At 33.6% G+C, this 18,578-nt stretch overlaps 1 protein-coding gene across 15 annotated transcripts in view; it reads left to right on the plus strand.

Moving 5' to 3' along the window:
• Positions 1-18,578, plus strand: part of LOC114331300 (amyloid-beta A4 precursor protein-binding family A member 2-like) — a 252,334-nt gene that overhangs the window by 59,122 nt on the left and 174,634 nt on the right. For 10 of the 15 annotated variants that reach the window (XR_007701099.1, XR_007701098.1, XR_007701100.1 and 7 more), the window contains 3 exons: positions 2,023-2,206; positions 2,253-2,326; positions 7,287-7,366. Coding sequence is in view for 11 of the 15 variants with exons in the window: in XM_050663253.1 (XP_050519210.1) it covers positions 2,023-2,206; positions 2,253-2,326; positions 7,287-7,366 (338 nt within the window). In the remaining 4 variants the exon portion in view is untranslated. The remainder of the gene's footprint in view (positions 1-2,022; positions 2,207-2,252; positions 2,327-7,286; positions 7,367-18,578) is intronic. The other 5 variants (XM_050663251.1, XM_050663255.1, XM_050663254.1 and 2 more) reach the window with 2 other exon arrangements.

Genomic DNA, 18,578 nt, shown 5'->3' on the forward strand with positions numbered 1-18,578 from the left:
AAAAAATAGTAAAAAAGATTCTAGAACAAAAGTTGCTTAGAGTTAATCAGTTTATCAAATTCCTGATTAATTCTGAACGTGTGTTTTTTTTACCCCCGAGAAGGAGTGTAACTCACCCCTAGGGCATAGCACACATCAGCACAATATCACTTTTTCCTTTGACATGTTAGCTATGTGTATGCTAAATTTCATCTCAATCCAAGCGGCTCTTTAAAATCCCCAACAAAAACCGTGAGTAAATGGACTATTATTTGTAGATTAAAATATCAAAATGAAACAAACAGAATAAAATTATGACTTCATGCAATGCATGACTTCTACTTGTTCTCGCAAATAGGAATCGACAGTAACTGGATTATATAATATGTACTAATAAAATGTCGTGTCTTTTTATACCATCTTCTTCTTTGGGTGCGTGTCCGTGTTCAGATGTTGGCCGTCATCATGTTTACAATTTCCTGAAATCTCGCTCTATCGGCTGCTGCGCGAAATAATTATTCTACTGTGGTTCCACACCATTGTCTAATATTACGCAACCATGACAGTTCCTTTCGACCAATCCATGTCTTTCCCTCCACTTTTCCTTATAGTTATTATAATGCGTAGTAGATGGTATTTAGGTCCTTTAATTATTATGCCGAAATATTTTGTTTTTCTCCTCTTTTTCTCCTATTTATACCTAATCCTATTTACTTTCTCAACTTTTATTTTAAAATTAATTTTTGTTTTTTTGTTTGTTTTTTTGCAACTTTTGAGCCCGGGTTTTAGCGCCCCTATAAGATGGCGCCCGTGTGCATTGCACACTTTGCACATATGGTAGCGGGGGCCCTGCATATTGCGACTGAATAACGCCAAACATTCCTGCGAAATTGTCACACGGTTGCGTTTGTGGTCGACTGTGAGCAAATGTGGCAACATCTTGCAGAAAGCCATCTCATACCCAAATGATCAACCAAAATTGAAATTACTGAGCCATGTAATTTCTTCTTGATGTGCCTATCCGTGACTAATGTTGGAGATCATCAATATTTATTATCAGAGTGCATATATGATTATCTCTGAATAAACTAAGATCCTCTCTGAACAAACTGAAATATACGACGGCTCTTGTTTCGTTATACAACGAAATGATTATTTATTTATATTAGTTTTACCTTATCTGAGTCTGTGGGATCATTTTTCTTTGGAATTTTACCGCGTTGGACAGGCGACAAGTCTGATGCAACTTTTAGATCTCCCTCAGCCTTCTTTGCTCTAGCCATTCGTTGGTTTGCAATTTTTAGAAACCACGAAGGTGTTACCAGAAAATTGGTCCTAATAGAGTTTTGGTTTTGATATTATTTTAATTTTATTAAAAGTACAACTTTCGCCTGTGTTAAGCAGATGTCGCCACGGCATCCGTCTCATCATATTATGTCGCCACGGCATCCGTATCATCATGTTATTTTGTTTTGAATCAATACTCCAGCAGCCTACATGAATTCGCAGCCCGAATTTAAGTTTGTTCAGAGAAAATCATATAATATGCACTATCTGATGATAACCTAATAAGGTTTGAAACCGGTTAGGGTGTTTTTCATGCTCTCTGAATAAACTGAAATGTAAGACGGCTCTTGTTTCGTTTTACAACGAAATGATTATTTATTTACAAACTAAATGACTCAGCTTGTTCAAATTTAGACCTGAGTCAAGTGAGAGTTACCTGTTGACATGGGCACTATGAGCAGTGTTGCCATTTCAATTAAGAGGCGGGAAATTCAAAAAGCCACGGACGTATTGACCCGCCCTCGTATAAGTACAGTTTTGCGGAACATGCGGGACAACTCTCAGGAGAAAATGCGAGACGGGACGTCCCGCATGCATCCCTAGTTGCTGTATTTCTAACCAAACTTTCTACTGTTGCCAAACTTATTAGAGTGCATGAACTAAAAATGTGCATGAACTTGTTAGAGCTTTTTTATTATCTGCATGATTATGATATATAGTTTCGCAAAACCGATTCTGTATTAAAAAATATTGTAGAAAAAACTCCCCCTCCTCCAGCTCCTGCACCACACCGTTTACTGCAGGGAGAAAAGACGAGTGATGTCGAAGCAGCTTTAAAAGATATTAGATTAACTTTACAAAGAACTAAGACGTTGCCGTTACAACGTCATCCTGAAGAAGATTGCGAAGAAAACGCAGCTAGTCCAATATGGGTCCCAAGGTATTATTGACAAACACAGAATGTTTTTATTTTATATTTATAACAGTCATTTCAGGCAACGGGGGCTTTCAACTACGAGTGGGGATTCGGAGCGCAAAGTTAATAGCGGGGGAGAAGAAGGTAAGATTAGGTTTCCGGTAGAAAGTAACGAGCGATCCACAATTATTATCATCAAAGCTATCCGAGCAAAAAATTACGTATGTTTTAATCTGAATTTGTATCATTGGTTTATCAATTAATTTTGATGTTGTTAACATTAAATAACATAAAAATCAGCCAAAACCAAGACACAATCAAAAAAATTAACAAAATTATAAGTAACAATAATAAATAAAATAAAATAAGATGCAGTATACAGGGTGTCCCAGACTAATTTAGCCACGCTATATCTCTTAAACGAATAGAGATTTTCGAATGGGACAAAAAGTGGTCTATTCTACTTGTAATACACTTTAATATGGCGTAGAAAAAAAACATCCCCTAAATATTCATCCCTTAGTTACAACCCCTAACTTTAATTTTTTTAATAGCACCCTGTATATTTTTTTATAGTTTTTGATGTGGTCTTCTATCGTCTATTCAACACATTTTTTGAAAATAAAATCTGTTCGTAAATAACCAAGAAAATATCAGTTTAGTTTTGTTAATTATGTGTCCCAGACTAATTTATCCAGACTATATTTCTTAAACGAATAGAGATTTTCGAATGGGACAAAAACTGATCTATTACATTTATAATACACTTTCATATGGCGTAGAAAAAATTCATCCAATAAATATTCATCCCTTAGTTACAACCCCTAACTTTATTTTTTTTTTAAATAGCACCCTGTAAGTTAGGGATGAATATTTATTGGATGAATTTTTTCTACGCCATATGAAAGTGTATTACAAATGGAATAGGTCAGTTTTTGTCTCATTCGAAAATCTCTATTCGTTTAAGTCATATAGCCTGGATAAATTAGTCTGGGACACACAATTAACAAAAATAAACTGATAGTTTCTTCGTTATTTACGAACCGATTTGATTTTCAACGAAAATGTGTTGAATAGACGATAAAATACCACACTCAAAATTATTAAAAAATATACAGGGTGCTATTAAAAAAATTTAAGTTAGGGGTTGTAACTAAGGGATGAATATTTAGGGGATGATTTTTTTCTACGCCATATTAAAGTGTATTACAAGTAGAATATATCAGTTTTTGTCCCATTCGAAAATCTCTATTCGTTTAAGAGATATAGCGTGGCTAAATTAGTCTGGGACACCCTGTATGTCCACCACTAACATCTCTACATAACGTAACTCTTCTTGACTACTGTAACGTAACGGTTGAGTCTATAACATTGTTTAGAACCCACGGAGTATTATTTAATCCCTCAATATGATTCTCTATTCTTTCAGGGAGTCGAATCACAGGATCGAGGGGGGAATATATTTCAACTTATAGTCCTGTTGTCGAAAAAGTCCATAATAAAATTCAAATTTTGCAGTGTTGTATGAATTCGAGCCCCGTCTTGCTGAAATAATCCCTCTATTAATTAATCATCTATCAATTGATTTATAAATGGAGTTAAATTTTCTTGACGGTATTTTTCAGCATTTAGAATCCCCTTGAAAAATATGGGTCCTACAACCCGTCGCTTTCTTATGGCAGCCCAAACTCTCAAGTTTCTCTGGATATAAAGGCTGATAAAATAATGCGGGTTATCTGCACTCCACATCCTCATTCTGAGAATTTGTGTACCCAAAAAGACGAAACTAACATTCGTCAATAAAAAAGGTTTTACCTAATATGGACCAAGAGCTTCGGAAAAAAAAATCATTTTAAGACGGCTGATTCTTTCATATATTGTTCCCCATGCTTCCTCGAACACCGTACCGGCCATCTGGCTACTGATACAGGTTGCGTTCATTACTGCGCAGCACACTTGTACAGGCAAACATATCGAATTTAAAATTATTGTAAGACGCAAATTTTTTTTGTCATTACTTTTTAAACATTATTAGAAATATGAACTGTAATTGCCAAACATTTCTGTGGTTTAAAAAGTAATGACAAAAAAATTTTTCGTCCTAAAATAATTTAAATTCAATATACAGGGTGATTGATGAGTGTGATAAAGCTCAGTAAATCCGCTATTTATAGTAATAGATAGCCATAAAATTAATAATAAAAATTTTGGCCAACTTTCAGCTTCACATTACGAAATTAGTTAGATTGTTACAGGATGTTCGATAACATAGTGACAGACCAAACTTATGTTTTTTTAAATGGAACACCGTATATTTTATTTTATATTCGAAATCCTCTTAACTTCCCCATCACAAAAATATAAAGGTTTATTATGTTATATAGGGCTTTTACAAAGTTATAACCAATTTTTTATGAAAATCGTAACAAGTTCAGCTCCCTGTATAAATAAAAACAAGCATAACAGCGATGGTTTATTGGTGCCATATTTTTTTGTTGATTGTGAAAATTTTTAAGAATTGTTGATATTGCTAATTTTCCTTATATCGAATACAGGGTGAGTCAAAACGCAAGTAAATTCTTTTCTCAGAAATTTTAAATGGTACACCCTGTATTTTATATTACTATCGAAAAATATCATTACCGTACTTTAATTTTTGTATAATATTCCCTATGCCTAAATTTGTCAGTTTTCGAGATATTTTCATTTTTCAGAGCAAGTTATTAGGGTGTTCTATTTAAAATTACTGTGAAAATAATGTACTTGCGTTTTGACTCACCCTGTATTCGATGTAAAGAAAATTAGCAATATCAACCATTTTTATAAATTTTGACAATCAACAAAAAAATATGGCACCAATAAACCATTGCTGTTGTGCTTATTTTTATTTATACAGGGAGCTGAACTTATTACGGTTTTCATAGAACATTGCTTATAACTTTGTAAATACCCTGTATAACATAACAAACCTTTATATTTTTGTGATGGGGAAGTTAAGAAGATTTCGAATATAAAATAAAATATGGGGTGTTCCATTTAAAAAAACAAAAGTTTGGTCTGCCACTATGTTATCGAACACCCTGTAATATTCTAACTAATTTTGTAATGTGAAGCGCAAAGTTAGCTACAATTTTTGTTATTAACTTTTATTGCTATCTATTACTATAGCGGATCTACTAAGCTTTTTCACACTAATCAATCACCCTGATTTTGTGTTTACCTGTACAGGTGTGCTGCGCAATAATGAACGCAACCTGTATCAGTAGCCAGATGGCCGATACGGTGTTCGAGGAAGCATAGGGAACAATATATGAAAGAATCAGCCGTCTTAAAATGATTTCTCGAAAACGTTGCTAGCTCTTAGACCAATACATCATCATTATTATCGAGATTGTTCAGAAAACAATTACAGAAGGGGATAGTTGTTTAGGGTGATTTCATGGAAGGCTAGTAAACGATACGGATGAAAATGTAAATCTTGCTTAAGAATACGCTGGCAAGGTCCATATGAAAGATCTACGTGTTTATGTAAATGCCGAATTGATGTATGTGGTTGATCTACAATAACTGTTCTGATCAGTTCGATGTTTTCTTCAGTTTGCACCTTAGGCTTGCCTGCCGCTGGCTTTTGAGTTATGGTTTCCGTTTTTTCTATAAATATCTACAACGTGACAAATAGCTCTGCAAAAGATGTGATAATGAACAGTAACATTGAGAAATTCTTCATCAAAATCTTCAAAATCATCTCGGTTGGAGTAAACTCATTCTCCGTTAATTCTTTGGCCATTTCTAAAATACATTTCGAGCAGAGATCGCTTTTGTTTTAATAATAATTGTGTTTACTAAAACTTGAAAAGTCAAAGTTGACGTAAACTGACAAGCATATCTGAATTAATGATAGACATGAGCTATCTCTGTCCTTCAGAGCCCACTGTGATGACAATAATTTTGGATCAATGGATACCTAGATATTTATTTACAAGAAACAGTTCATAACAGAACGCCCTTTTATTGAAGACTGATTTAAGTTATTATTACAGTTAGGGTAGCAGTAAAAATCAGACAATTTTTATTAATGATTTTTGTCGCCTGATTCTATTACTTCGCCGGTAAATAAATAATACCGATGTCTGTTCGAAATGTAGTTATAGTTTATTTGTTTGCAACTGGGAGCTCATTACAAATGCAAATCTTCAAACAGCAGGTATAGTAAAGTGGTCAAACTGAAATCACTCAAAATAATATCCTCTATTGTTGAAACGTCGTTTTAGATATTATTTTTCAAAGAGTCCACCCTATTCACATAGAAATAAAAGTACAAACCCATGGATTATATACCTAACAGGTATGAATATCATAGGTCAGTGTTGGAGAATCAAAAATGGACAGATTTATATGTTAAATAAAATTAATGTTAAAGCGAATAAGTACTTACATTGTATTGATATCTAACATTTAAGCGATGTGCATAAATTAACAACTTACTGATTTACTTATAAATTATAGATTTCCACATCTTCCTCTTCTTCTCTGTCAAATTCCGATTGGAATGATTATAGATTGATAAAGTTCTTTAATGTTATTATCAATAGTCCACAGTCTTCCTTCCTCTTTTTTTACGTGGTTTAAAACATTAGTCCAGTTATCTTTCGTTATATGTTTTATAGAATTTAATAAAAGTTGTCCGACATCCTTCAATTTAAAAGTTATATTTTGTCTGGCCACTTCACATTTTCCTTCATTCCAAATTAATTCTATGATTTAGTTGACAATGATAAGGTGGCAAACGTAATATCCTTATTTCTTTTCAATGTCCATGGGTTGTTTTCCTTCATGTGGTTTTGTCTCAGTAATGTTTCCTTGTTTCCTTTCTCTTAAAAATCTGTAAATAGTTCTTTTACTAACACCTGTCATACCGGAGCGCACAGTCACTATATTATTAACCGTTGTTTTTGTCTCAATTTGAATTCTTCTCTATTTGCCACCAATCGAAGACTCACTCTATTCATACAAAATGAGATTGATGATTGTAAAGATTGGCTTTAGATTACTCAAACCGGTAAGACGACAGTAAAAAAATATTCTATTTTTTTATTTATTCCAGAAGAAAATGATACTGATTTGGAGACGGATCGACTGTTAGGGCAGCAAAGAACTGATGACCAGGGTTTTTACGATGATAAGGTAATGTACAGTTGTTTCTTATTGTTAGTTGAAGAGTTCAGACAATTTTTGGTGTTTTTAATAAACAGTGAAATAAATTAATTGGATTTAACTTATTTGTGATACATTTTTGTTAATTTATTATCATAAGAGTTTTGATTTATTGTCAAATGCTTAAATCAGATATAGATTTAGCTTCTTATTCATTAGTAATACTTAGTGTTAATTGCTATGGCTAACTGACAGAGTTTCTTATTCCTTAGATTTTTCCTTTTTAGGGTTCGCTGTTCCTTGGATCTCCTATCTCTCTTTCCGTCAACTTCTACAGTTCTATCCTTCGTTTCACGTAGTTCTTATCTCTACGTCTTGACGTGACCAAATCACTGCAGTCTATGTTCATGAATCTTTTTTTAAACTGCAGTCATTCCGGATCTTTTCCTAATCATTCCCGTAACCGTAAGCATCTAAACATTCCGTATATGTATTTGGCACCTAGGACTTTTCTATTGGTTCTTTGCAGCACTCGGTCATATTTCAACCAATAGTCGGCGAGGTGTCAAACGCGTATACGGAATGTTATTCGGTGCGAAATTCATATACGGAATGTTAAATATTCGTAGACCGAAAAAGACAACTTTTTATTAGAGTTAGTTAAAAGGAGATTGATTAAAATACTTGTTAATGTATTATTAAATAAAAATAAAACAATTATATAGTATTTGAAATGTTATTTGGTGCGAAATTCATACGCGGAATGTTAAATATTCGTAGACTAAAAAAGACGACTTTTTATTAAGTCAGTTAAAGAAGAGTGATTTTAAAATATTTTGTTAATGTATTATTAATGAAAATAAAACAATTATTACCGATATGGAATGTTATTTGGTGCGCGAAATTCATAAATGGAATGATGTAGATTTGAGAGACATTATTTCTTTATTTGACTATGGTTTCGCTTTAGCCGAATTTTTAATGACTTGCACGTGTTGTTTAGTATGTTTCAGCTATTCAATTCTGTTGAAGTTTAGGGCTGTGTTCTACCAGACGAAAATAGTCTTTTGTGATCTACGAACATTTAATAATCCGTATATGAATTTCGCACCAAATAACATTCCATATGCTATAGTTGTTTTATTTTTATTTAATAATACATTAACAAGTATTTTAAAATCAATTTTCTTTTAACTGACTAATAAAAAGTTGTCTTTTTCCATCTACGACTATTTAACATTCCGTATATGAATTTCGCACCGAATAACATTCCGTATACGCGTTTGACACCTCGCCGACTATTGGTTGAAATATGACCGAGTGCTGCAAAGAACCAATAGAAAAGTCCTAGGTGCCAAATACATATACGAAATGTTTAGATGCTAACCGTAACGTATTCACCGTAACGACCATACCACACTCTTGTATATCTTTTCTTTCAGCCTTTCCCCGATTTTTTCACATTCGCTTCCAATTTAACCAACCAGCCTGTATCTTATGGGAAATTTCTCGATCTAGTGTTGCATTTTCCGTTATGTAGGAGCTAGGGTAATCTAATCTAATAGACGCTAATAGATTACATACTGTCCACAGAACAATCCATCATAAAAGGCGTTACAATACTCGATGAATTTACAACTGGAAGTGATCATAGAATGGTAAGAGTGCAAATAAACATTAATGCTACCCTAGAAATAACCAAGAAAGTAAAAAACAACTAGACATGGCAAAACTAAAACAAAATAAATATGTATATAGAGAAAAAATAGAACAACAATTAACAAAATACCTAGATCCCAACAGCAAACACATAAATGAAATAAATAATGCACACAACAAAATCGATAGTCACGGCAGACAGGGAAATTGTTCAGACAAACAAAGAGAAAGAAAGTTACATTTTGCAAGAAACAAAAGATCTAATGATTAAAAGAAGAAAGTTGGCTGAAACAGAAGAAAGAAAATCAAATCAAGGAAATTAACAAAACCATCAGAAAAAACACACGAAGCGATAGAAAGAAAATTCAAGAAGCGAAAGTGGAAAAACTTATCGAAAAAAACAAGAATATGAAATTCTTAAAATCAAGCCTAGGAAAATTTGAAATAAACAAAATCAAAAATGAAGATCAAATTGAAAGAAACTACAAAGATTAAATCATAGAAATAATTCATAAATAATTTACAGAACTATACCAAACAAAAAAAAACACCAACAGAAGATATCAAGAGAAGGATGCAGATTAAAGTAAAAAAATGTACACTCAGAGATCCAGTCAGAGATTAGTGAATCAGAAATAAATAAAGCGTTGAAGGAAATGAAAAACAATAAGGCGCCTGGACAGATTGGCATGACTGCAGAAATGCTGAAGAATGGAGGAAAGATCGTCATCAATATCCTTCATACTCTTATGAATCAAATAATGCAGGAAAAGAAAATCCCGGTCAACTGGAATGAATCAATATCAATTATCCTACATAAAAAAGGCGATAGATCAGACCTGAAAAATTATCGCCCAATAACACTTCTAAAAATGTTCTATACAAATCATTCACTAAAATATGTACATACTGACAACCAGACTCACAACAAAGTTTGATGGATACCAGTCAAGGGAACCAGCGGGTTTCAGAAAAGGATTTAGCACTTCTGATCATCTTCTAACGATGAAAATCTTAATCTAGAAAGAAAACGAATATCGCATGTCATTATTCATGGCATTCATTGAGTTTGAAAAAGCGTTTGATTGTGTAGAACATTGGGCCATAACAAACTCCTTACAAAACAGCCGAATTGATTACAGATATACAAACCTGATAGAGAACATATATAGGAATGTCTCAACTAGAATACAAGTATATGAAGGAACAGAACCAGTTCAACTAAGACGAGGAGTTAGACAAGGAGATACAATCTCTCCAAAACTATTTAGTCAAGCGCTGGAGGATGTCTTCAAAAAAATTCACTGGGAAGAACGAGGTATTAAAATCAATGGACGATATCTGAACCACCCACGATAAGCGGATGATATAATCTTAATCGCTCATACAAAAGTAGTCTTAAAAACCATGCTAGAAGAATTAAACGATGAAGCACAATAAAACAAAGATTATGACAAACAGACGAAAACTCCTTGATCACATTAGGTCAAAATATAATAGAACAAGTTAAGGAATATATATATATATATATATATATATATATATATATATATATATATATATATATATATATTTAGAATCAGACTGCCCTGGGTAGCATTCGGCAAATTAAGCTACATTTTGAAAAATAAAAAATACCTGCAATATGAAAAAAGGCGAATTTTTAACCAGTGTATACTTCCTGTTTTCACATATGGCTCCCAAGTTTTGACACTTATAAAGGAGAAAACCAATGAAGTGGCAAAAGCGCAAAGATCGATGGAAAGACAGATACTACATATAAAACTTACAGATCGCAAAAGAAACGTCTGGATCAGAGGAGTAACCAAAGTGAAAGACAAAGTGACAGGTGGCAAAACTCATATGGAAATTTGCAGGTCACACCATCCGACAAGAAGAAGAAAGGTGGAACAAGCAAATAATCTGGCGACCATGGGAACATAAGAGAGGAAGAGGAAGGCCTCAGATGAGGTAGATCAACGACCTCAAAAAGCATGCCGGATCCAGATGGTCGATGGATGACCACAGCGCTGGATAGAAACCAGTGGTTTCCCCTAGAAGGGGAGGCCTATGTCAAAAGATGGATAGATTAAGACTCGAAGGTAGATAGAGGACTTAAATTCTCCTACTCGTTCTAGTTTTTCCTCAAGCAATTCCCCAACCGTTTCTGTTCCTCCCAACCAAATAGTACTCTGTTTTTGACCTGCTAACTTTAAATCCTCCCTTTTCAATGGCCGTTCTCCAACCCTCCAACTTTTCCTCCAACATTTCTTTGCTCTCCACCACAAACACGATATCATCAGCAAAAAGCATTGACCAAGGAGCCCCATCCCTTAACTTCTCTGTCAGTGTATCCATAACAAAAGAACTCAGTGAAGAGCTTTGGCGTAAATATCTATTTCAACGAAATGGCCGGTTGCACAATTCTAAGGAATTTTAAACTACACCTCGATACCAACAAGTTTGGAATGATAATCTTGATAATCCGATAATCCGATTATAAGTTTATGCACACAAAATTCTATTACTATCGTGCTCATAAGATCAGATTGATTAGCAGACTTTCAAAATGGGAATAAGGGCGAGGATGTAAACTTGCCAAGGTAACACTAAGGAGCCTTGGGAAGTCAGCATCGAAAAGTACTTGGGAATGATCAGAAAAATCTACGCTTGATAGTTGGTTTTTAACTGGCCATTGTCAACTAAGCAAACACCTCCAGACACTGGGGCTAGTAGACACCTCTGTGCAGGAGGTGTGAATGAGATGACGAAACTGTCGAGCATGTCCTATGTGAATGCCCTGAGTTATCGTCAATACGAGAGTATGCGTTCGGCGAGCCTTGGTCTACACCTGCCGACATAGGGGAGATGTCCCCTGGCGATTTGTCCACCTTCCTGGAAAAGGCAGGGTGGACAATGAGCTAAGGACGCCAGCCCCCTGGGAGGATGCACGATGGGTCAATTGTGGCCTAAGTTCTGTGGGACTTGACTCGCTCTCCTTACTCTACAGATACAGCAGACTTCCAAAAGTCTGCTGTATCCTAATCTTATTCCAAAAGTCTCTATCAAGGGCTAAGTGAACCAAACTAAGGAAATCATTGTTAAATGAATTTCGACTCAATTCAAGCTTTCTGCTTAACCCAGGTATAACATACCAAAAGGCACCGCCAGGAAACATTCCACTTTGCGGTTCAGAGAGCCCATATGAATCGAGTCTTTGTACTCTATGCAGAGTATGGCATTAACAAAATAAAAAAATCTACGGTTTCGTTTTGATTAAAATCTGTCTTCCTCCATCCCCCGATAGCACTATTTCTAGGTCTACCTGTTGTCAAGGAGGCTCTAAGGAAGACAGATTTTTACCATTCCGACCGTAGATTGTCGATATAAATTAATATAATTTATATCGCAGTATGGATAGAACGCCTTCTAACGGGGAATAAGCGAAATGAATTTCGACTCAATTCAAGCTTTCTGCTTAACCCAGGTATAACATACCAAAAGGCACATTACTCTGAACCGCAAAGTGGAATGTTTTCCTGGCGGTGCCTTTTGGTATGTTATACTTGGGTTAAGCAGAAAGCTTGAATTGAGTCGAAATTCATTTCGCTTATTCCCCGTTAGAGGGCGTTCTATCCATACTGCGATATAAATTATTTTAATTTATATCGACAATCTACGGTCGGAATGATAAAAATCTGTCTTCCTTAGAGCCTCCTTGACAACAGGTAGACCTAGAAATAGTGCTATCGGGGGATGGAGAAAGACAGATTTTAATCAAAACGAAACCGTAGATTTTCTTTTTTGAAATCATTGTTATTGTATATACAGGCTGTAACAAAAATATAGGTCGTAAATTAAATCCTATATTCTGGGACCAAAAATAGTTCGATTGAACCTAACTTACCTTAGTACAAATGTTCATATAAAAAAGTTACAGCCCTTTGAAGTCACAAAATAAAAATCGAGTTTTCCCAATATATCGAAAACATTTTGTGGTTTCTTATTGAAAACGGACATGTGGCATTCTTATGACAGGAGCATCTTAAAATAAAATTATAGTGAAATTTGTGCACCCCATAAAAATGTTATGGGGGTTTTATTCCCTTAAATCCCCCTCCCAAACTTTTGTGTACGTTCCAATTAAATTATCATTGTGGCACCATTAGTTAACAAAAATATTTCTAAAACTTTTTTGCCTCTTAGTACTTTTTCGAAAAGCTTGTTTTTATCGAGATATTTTGAATATTTGTCAAATCCACCACATATTTGTACATTTACGTACGATTATAAAGACCTGGTAATAATATGAAAATTTATTTATAAATAATTACAGTTTGAGGTATATTCTGAACCATATTAGAAAGAAGCCACATCTCGATAAAAGTAGCCTTATCGAAAAAATACAAAGAAGCAAAAAAGTTTTAAACACTCTGTTTAACTAATGTTACCGCAATAATAGTTTAATTGGAACGTACACAAACATTTGGGGGGTTTAAGGGTACAAAACTCCGATAAAATTTTTATGTAAACATATTAAAAAAGAAGCCGCATCTCGATTAATACTTATTTATCGAAAAATTACTAAGAGCCGTTTTACATGACCGAGATTTACTTCGAAAATTATTTCAAGAATAATAACGATAATTTATGTAGTAAAATTATACAATTTTTCCATTGTTGTTAAACGCATGCGTAGTGTGTAATGTGACTGACATTAAATAGAATTTTGATATAAATAAAAGGCCACTGATGAAAGAAAACTAAGTTAGAGGCAGTGGATGTGGATGTATTGCTGGTTAGAGGTAACATAAGAAAAGAATAAATGTGAAATGACATTTTCAGGTTATAATTTACAACTTTCATTTGGTTATTTTTTAGTAATATATTTGAACAGGGAAGTAAATTCTGGTGCAAAAATAATTTTCTATATTCTTCTATAAGAAGAGTAACCTGATCTCCATTCCACATGCACATAATTACAGCAAAAACTGTGGAAAAACCAACTATAAATTTTCTTACAGCTTACAGCAAAGATACTTCACTGAAAAAACAAATCAGTATCAGTCATAGACATATTAACGATAGACCAGGCTAGGGATATGCCACTCAATGCATCACGGTGTAACGTCAATAGGGCTTTTCATTCACAGTCATTTGTTTCGAGCTTCTGTCATGTGTCACATAATATTAATATATCTACGTCATACGTTATTGGTATATACCAATGATACAAACCAAAGACGTATGACGTAGATATATTAATATTATGTGACACATGACAGAAGCTCGAAACAAATGACAATCGATGAAAAGCCCTATATCAAGTACGGTGGTCTAGCTATCTTTGTCTGTCGTACGAGTGTGAGCGTATCTACCAAGAGGTGGGAGTAATGGAACGACACAGACACAAAGGTACCGGCCATCATACGCTAGAGAGAAAGCTAAGCGCCGGTAGAGAGAGATATATAGACCACCGACCCGAACTGCTCCGCGTTACGCTATTTTTCGGACCTGGCCCAATCTACGTGTTATTATATCTATGGTATCAGTACGTGTTATATTACACTAAGCACCAAAATTAACGCACCACCTTAAAAATGGGACATTTTTGATGTCTTGTATTTCCTAAACCTGTTGTCCGATTTTAGTGATTTTTTTTAATATGTTATAACTTTATTCTTCAAGAATATTGATGTAATCATATTGTTGTGTGTGTTAGAGCATTATTGGCTTCGGAGTCAATGTCCATTCGCCATCTTACCTTTTTGGGATTATTTGTATTATTTATGCGGAAGCTCCAAAGGAGTGCTTCCTGCTTTCTACTGATTTGTTCAGGTATGTATCCAATCACAATCCTGCTCTAATTTTACAAAGAACTATTTTATATACCTATATCTAATTTTCAACGATTTTTGTTTTTATTTGGAATTATTTCTTTTCATTTTGATTTTTTTTTATCATTTTTTTATGTATTTTTTTTTTATTTATTTATTTTTTTTTTATTTTTTTTATATATATATATATATTTTTTTTGATATTTTTTTTTTATTTTTCATTGTCTTTTTTTCAATATAATTTGGGATATTAGACTAGGACACAATTTGACGCTCAGGGGTCGATCAGAGCATTTAGACGAGACAGGTGGACCTCGGATAGGCGTAGGGCTTAACACGAAAGGAAAAAAAACATAGGTTATAAACTTAATCTAATACATAAAATATGTTTGTACAAAATTTGATAAACATTGAAATCTTCTGCTCTTAATAGTTGAGTTAGGTTATATGGTCTGGTGATTTTGTGTATTTTGGCCATTTCTTCATTTAATAATTTAACCTCGTTTATTATTCTAGAACAGCCTAGGATCATGTGCTCCGCTGTACCTTCTTCTCCACATGAACAATTAGGAGAATCACTCAATTTTATTTTATATTTGTACTGGGGAGTTAAAACATGGTTGAACCTTAACCTGCACAAAACAGAGAAAAACCGCTTGCTTCCCGACAGTCTTGAGAACCAAGACTGGCCAGGAGGCTTGGTAACTATGTTTTTATAAAATTTTCCCTTTGGACTGTTACTATACATTTCTCTCCATTCGGCTAGTATTATGGGTTTTACGTGGCAGGCAATTTCACTGTGGGGACATTTATAACTTAAAAGCTCTCCAGTTCTACTTCCTTTCTTAGCATCTTCGTCCACTTCTTCATTCTCTTTTATTCCACAATGTCCTTTAATCCAAACTAATGATACATTGATTTTTTTTGTTTGTAATTCTTGAAGTTTAATAATTATATTAGTCAAAATATAATTACTACTGACTTGGTGGATATTTTTTATTTTCATAATAGCACTTTTACTATCAGAACAAATTGCAAATGATTCTGCTGTAATTTTCATATTACTTATATACAGGAGAGCTTCTAATATGGCTATTAATTCTGCAGTATATATTGTAAGCTTTTCATTTAATTTAAAGGATTTTTTATGATTTTTATGTGGATCAAATATAGCGCAACCTACTTTCTTGTTGTTCTTTGATGCATCCGTGAATATATATTGACATCTGGGAAGATACTTTTCTAAATCCTCCTCAAATATGTATTGTCTAATCCTTGGGTGAAATTTTGAATAGTCTTGGAGAAAAACACAGTTAATTGGATGGATGTTATAAATATTTATGCTATATAATGGATCTATATCTGAAGAGTATATTTCTTCTATTACGTTATTTATTACATAATATGACTCAGTAATAGTTAAACTTTTTTTCGACTTCCAATAACTATGGGTAAGATCCGATGTAAACAGTATATTGATTTTTTGGACTAAGTTGCTATTTTTAGAACTTAATTTAGCTATAAAATTGGAAGCTAAAATCTTTCGGCGATATTTTAGTGGAGTTTCTGCTACTTCGGCAAATAAGCAATCAATTGGTGTACTTTTTAAAGCCCCTAGGCATAGCCTTAGACACTTATTTACTACGTGATCTATTTTTTCTAGTTGACTTTTGGAAGCTTGGTCATAGAAGAAACTACCATAATCCAGTATTGACCTAATGTAGGATTTGTACAAAAGGATTGCTACGTTTGGATCTGATCCCCATTTTGTTCCACACACTGACCGTAAGATGTTAATTCCTTTTTCAGTTTTCTTGATTAAATAATCTATGTGGTTTTTCCATGTCATTTTTTTATCCAGATACATTCCTAGGTATTTTACAGATGCCCGTACACTATACTTTGTTGTATCCAATGTTATTTCTGTTGGAATGTGTTTTCTTTTCCTCGTAAAAATGCAGACTTCTGTTTTTTTCCTGGAAATTTTTAGGCCATTTTCATTGCACCATTTATTAAGGTTCTTATAGGCTATATTTAATTTTTTGCACCCTTCTTCAATATACTGGCATGGGGAATATATACAAATGTCATCGGCAAATTGTAGTATAGAAACGGTCTCACTACATTTAATTTTACTTTCCAGATCTGCTGTATATATTAAGTATAGTACAGGGCTTAGTATACTTCCTTGTGGTAACCCAATATTGGTCGTTTTAGGTCCCAATGTTTCATCATTTATATTTATTGACACTGACCTATCGGAATATAGTAATCTTATACGTGAGGTCAAAGATTGGGAGATTCCCATTTTTTCCATTTTTTCATAGAGAATGTCTAATATGACGTTATCATATGCTGATTCTATGTCTACGAAAATTGCTGGAACGGAGTTGTTATTAGTAAAGGCGATATTTATATCACTTACTAGGTTGCCGATATTTTCAATAGTTGAGCATCCTCTTCTGAAGCCAAACTGTAATTTAGGTAATTTTTTATTATTTTCGAGCCAATGAACTAGTCTGACTTTGATCATTCTTTCTACAGTTTTTAATACACAAGAAGCTAGAGAAATTGCTCTATATGACTCTGGATCTTCAGCATCTCTATTTGGTTTCAGAATTGGGATTGCTTTATATTCCTTCCAGCTTGTTGGAAATTCTGCCCGATTCCATATTGAGTTAATTATGTTGCGAAAAATTTCAATACTTGATTCTGACAAACTAGCGAGCATTTTATAATAAATGTTATCAACTCCAGGTGCTGTGTTATTGTTTGTTTTAAGGCTTTGTTTTATTTCCATACTTGAAAATTCACTATCTATATCATCCGTGCTCAGTGAAATAGTCGGCCGAATATTTGTTTCCACCCAACTTGGAGCAATTTTATTAAAGAATGTTTCTACCCACTCACCTATTTGGATCCTATTTCTTGGGGGATTAAATGTATTTTTTATTTTCTTTATATACTTCCATATATCTTTTATTGGTGTGTTTCTGTTAAGTTGTTTGCAAAAATCTTGCCAAGAATCTTTTTTGCTTTGTAATATTATTTTTTTGGCGACTGCTACTGAATTTTTATATTTTAAATAGTTAGTTAAATTTGACTGCCTTTTATAAAGCAAAAAAGCTTCTTGTTGACATTTAATAGCATTTGCACATCTCTGATTCCACCAAACTTTGCTAAATTCTGATTTGATCTCTGTTCTCTTCTGTGGGATTGCTAGTTTTGTAGCATGATTTATTGACTCTATAAAACTTTTATATGACCTTTCGTTATTACTTCCATCTAATTGTTCATCTACTATCTGAGAGAAAAAAGACCAGTCAGCTTTATTTAAATTAACTTGGTTTTTACACTTAAAGGATAATTTAGTAGTATTAAAATGTGTTTCAATTAGAACAGGAAAATGATTGGAAGTACCTAATGGTGTAATATCAGTTTTCCAATCACAATTTAAAGTTATATCTCTAGAGCATATTGTAATATCTATAGCAGATTTGTTATTACTTCCAAATCTAGGTATTAATGTTTCGCTTCCTGTATTTAAATAATTTAAGTTACACTCCTCTATAGCACCGAGAAGACTTGAACCCGCTATGTCTGAATAACTATTTCCCCATGCAGTATGATGACAATTGAAATCTCCTCCTACCAAAAATGGCTTTTCTAAGCTATCAAAAAAGGTAACCCAATCTGTTTCTCTAATGTTTAGTTTTGGTTTGGCATATATAGAGTATAGATGGATT

Source organism: Diabrotica virgifera, chromosome 10, assembly GCF_917563875.1.
Source record: "Diabrotica virgifera virgifera chromosome 10, PGI_DIABVI_V3a".
Lineage (NCBI taxonomy): Eukaryota > Metazoa > Arthropoda > Insecta > Coleoptera > Chrysomelidae > Diabrotica > Diabrotica virgifera.